At 38.1% G+C, this 3,394-nt stretch overlaps 1 protein-coding gene across 1 annotated transcript; it reads left to right on the forward strand.

Annotated features, from left to right (window-relative positions):
* The first annotated feature begins 1,110 nt into the window (after positions 1–1,110).
* Positions 1,111–1,734, forward strand: LOC141648172 (protein FAR1-RELATED SEQUENCE 2-like). The gene has a single exon (XM_074456665.1). The coding sequence runs from the start codon at positions 1,111–1,113 to the stop codon at positions 1,732–1,734; it is 624 nt and encodes a 207-aa protein (XP_074312766.1).
* Positions 1,735–3,394: the final 1,660 nt, after the last annotated feature.

A 3,394-nucleotide genomic window follows, 5' to 3' on the forward strand; every position in this document is an offset into this window, starting at 1 on the left:
TCGTATAGGTTGTTCAAGGAGTATGTTAGAGGTTATAGGAATATGGGTGCGTCATTGGAAGACTTTAAGAACTTTTCTACAGATATCAAAAATTATTTATCAGAGGGGGATGCTCAAATGCTTATTGAGCATTTTATGAAGATAAAACACATGTGTCCATCTTTTTATTTTGATTTTGAGGTAGACGAGATAGGTCGATTGTCACATGTGTTTTGGGATGACCCTATAATTAAAAACTATTTGCTATTCGGGGACATGACCTCTTTTGATACGACCTTTAGAAAAAACAAGTATAGGATGATATTTGGCCCTTTCACGGGGGTGGATAATCATAAGAGATGTGTGACCTTTGGGGCTGGACTTATTATTAATGAGAGCAAGGACTCCTTTGCTTCGCTATTTACGAAATTCGTAGAGGCTATTGGGGGTCGTCATCCAGTTTGTATGATAACTGATGAAGATCCGGGGATAGAAGAAGGAATGAAATTAGCCTGGAAAGACAAGGTGCAACACAGATATTGCATGTGGCACATACTGAAAAAGTTGCCTGAGAAGGTAGGGCCTGTAATATGTAAAGATACTGAGTTTTTGAAGAAGATAAACCGATATGTTTGGAGCGAAGATGTGGAGCCGCCTGAATTTGAGGAAAGGTGGACAACACTAGTTGAATCTCATGGGTTGTCGGATAACGAGTGGCTTAAGGAGAAGTACAAAATTAAAAATATGTGGGTTCCAGCTTACTTTCGCGACCTGTTTTTAGGAGGTTTGATGAGAACGACCTCCAGGTCAGAGTCAGAAAACCACTTTTTCAGCAACTTCACTAATCCTAATTTAACCCTAGTTGAGTTTTGGATGAGATTTGAGAGTGCGATGGATGCACAAAGATGGACTCATTTGAAACTCGTTGCACAATAAAAAAACTCCTTCCCCTAGTTGTTGACTCCATTAGCCCTAGAAAAGCATGCATCAGAAATCTACACTCCAACAATTTTCGGCGAGTTTCAAAAGGAAGTCGAAGCAGCTTGATATTCAAGTGGTGTTGGGGATAAAGAAAAAGATAAAACATATCCAATTCTATACACAAATATCATAGATCAAGTTAGAAACAAAATGTATAAGGTTGGTTTTAAGAAGGATGATGTTTCAGTGGTATGCACTTGCAAGAAGTTTGAAAGATATGGAATACTCTGTCGACATGCTCTGTGTGTCTTTAAAGATCGGGGAATTCAAAAAGTTCCAAGTGACTACCTGCTTAGTCGGTGGAGCAAACTAGCAACCTGCCATCCAATCGTCGACCCTAATGGCCAGTTGCTTGCTGATTGTACATCAATGGATGTACAGAAAAACAAAGTTGGTCAGTTATGGTTAGAGTTGTTTACTTGTGTGGCACTCGTTGAACAGAGTCCTGGGCATTGTGATGAGTTGCTTGGGATTTTGCGTGAGTTCAAGGAAAGGGTAAAAAATGCCCCTGATGAAAGTGGCAATACTGGTATTGCAAAGATAAAGGACAAGAATGCTGAAATTGGGATGCTTTTAGGAACAAGCATCCCTAATGAGATTAAGGTTTTGCCTCCAAGGCAGTGCAAAAACAAAGGCTCGGGAAAAAGGCTGATCTCACAAAGAGAACGAGCCGGGGAAGTGAACAAGAAAGCGCTAAGAAAATGCAGGGCTTGTGGGGAGATGGCGAACCACGACAGCAGGAATTGTGACCGAAGGACAACCGACAATGAGTAGAGTAATTTTTTTTAAAGAATATTTAAAGCATTCGACATTTACCATATTGAAAAATTCGGGATTTTTATTTTATTTGATAGATGTTAGACATTTGCCTTATTGAAAAATTCGGGATTTTTATTTTATTTGATAGATGTTGGACATTTGCCTTATTGAATAATTAGGGACTTTTTATTTTATTTGATAGATGTTGGACTTTTTTTCTTAAGACGAATGAATGTAACACTTATAGAATGTAAAACGTGAGTGTTCCTGTCACCATTATTTCGTTCACATACAACGGTATTTCATGCACATACACATGTATTTCATGCACAAAGAACGTTATTTCATGCACATCATGGTTATTTCACTTGAGATTACTTTAAGATTTGACCTACCACTACATCCTTCTTTGCTACCACATCTCCAACCGTCGAAGTTAATAATAAAATTCCAAAATCTAAATGAAAATGCAACATTTTAAAAGTTCACTTGAGATTACTTTAAGATTTGACCTTGGACACATGACTTACATATTTCATGCATGCACACTGTTATTTCATGCACGTGGAACATTTTTTAATGCATTTACGATGTTAGAGAGATTTCCGTACAGCCTTTTCGTTGTCCAATTTTGAAAATTGTCTCTCGTTTTCGTTGCCTCGTGACATGTTCGTTGTCCAATTTTGAAAATTGTCTCTCGTTTTCGTTGCCTCGTGACATGTTTCCAGAAGTAGTCAAGAAACATGACTTCATGTCTTACACACCTTACATATTCCAAAATCTAATATGTACTCTCAAGACTTAGTGTACTACATATTCCAGAATCTAATATGTACCAAGAATCTAATATTCCAGGGTCTACTCCCTTTGCACATCCCTCGACTCAAGGAATCAGATCAAAAAATGGCTCAGTATTTCGAATGTTGGATTAGGTCATCTGCCACTCCCTTTGCACATCCCTCGACTCAAGTGTTTAGAAAATATCACCTAGTGATAATCCTACAAAAAAAAAAAAAACGGGGCGTGGGGGGGGGGGGGGGAATACTGTTACGTAAAAGTCACTCTGAGAGAGAATCTAATGAAAAGAAGATTAAAATTAGGCAAAATTTAAATTAGGCATTCAAAAGTTCTTTATATTTACCTTTCTCGTGTTTCGCTTCCATTTGATGAGACGTGCAATCATACTCGTACCATATGTAGGGAAATATCCGTAAAATTCCCTTAAATTTTAGGACTATAACGTATCTTTAACATGTGATTATTGTCATAAAACAAAAATACAAGAGAAAACGTTAAGAGAATAGAATCAACCTCGGGTCCTTTGAAATTCGGCCTAAGAACAGAAATCAAAGTAGATTTCCTCCTAATCGTTGCACCCAAGATCGTCTGAGACTATGCCCCTTGTGCTAGAATTGCTCTCTAATTGCCTTGCAATATTGAGAGAGCTTTTGTGAGATTTTTCGATGAGAGATCTAGGATTTCAGAGAAGAGAGCTCCAAAACCCTAATTTTGTGTCAAATGAAATGCATTAGGTCAAAAGGAGAGAGGCTCTCTCCTTTTGTTGCTTCGTCCAAACCGAGATCACAAGGGAGGGAGTGGGCTTTCACTTTCTCCTTATTTGTAACTCGTGGTCCGACTCAAAATGCTAAAATGTATATGACGGGATTCTATTATA

This window comes from Silene latifolia, chromosome 1, assembly GCF_048544455.1.
Source record: "Silene latifolia isolate original U9 population chromosome 1, ASM4854445v1, whole genome shotgun sequence".
In the NCBI taxonomy this organism is placed as follows: domain Eukaryota; kingdom Viridiplantae; phylum Streptophyta; class Magnoliopsida; order Caryophyllales; family Caryophyllaceae; genus Silene; species Silene latifolia.

What these genes read in the sequence shown, in the direction of transcription:
- LOC141648172 (XM_074456665.1), top strand. Translation starts at nt 1,111, where the DNA reads ATGTATAAGGTTGGTTTTAAGAAGGATGATGTTTCAGTGGTATGCACT.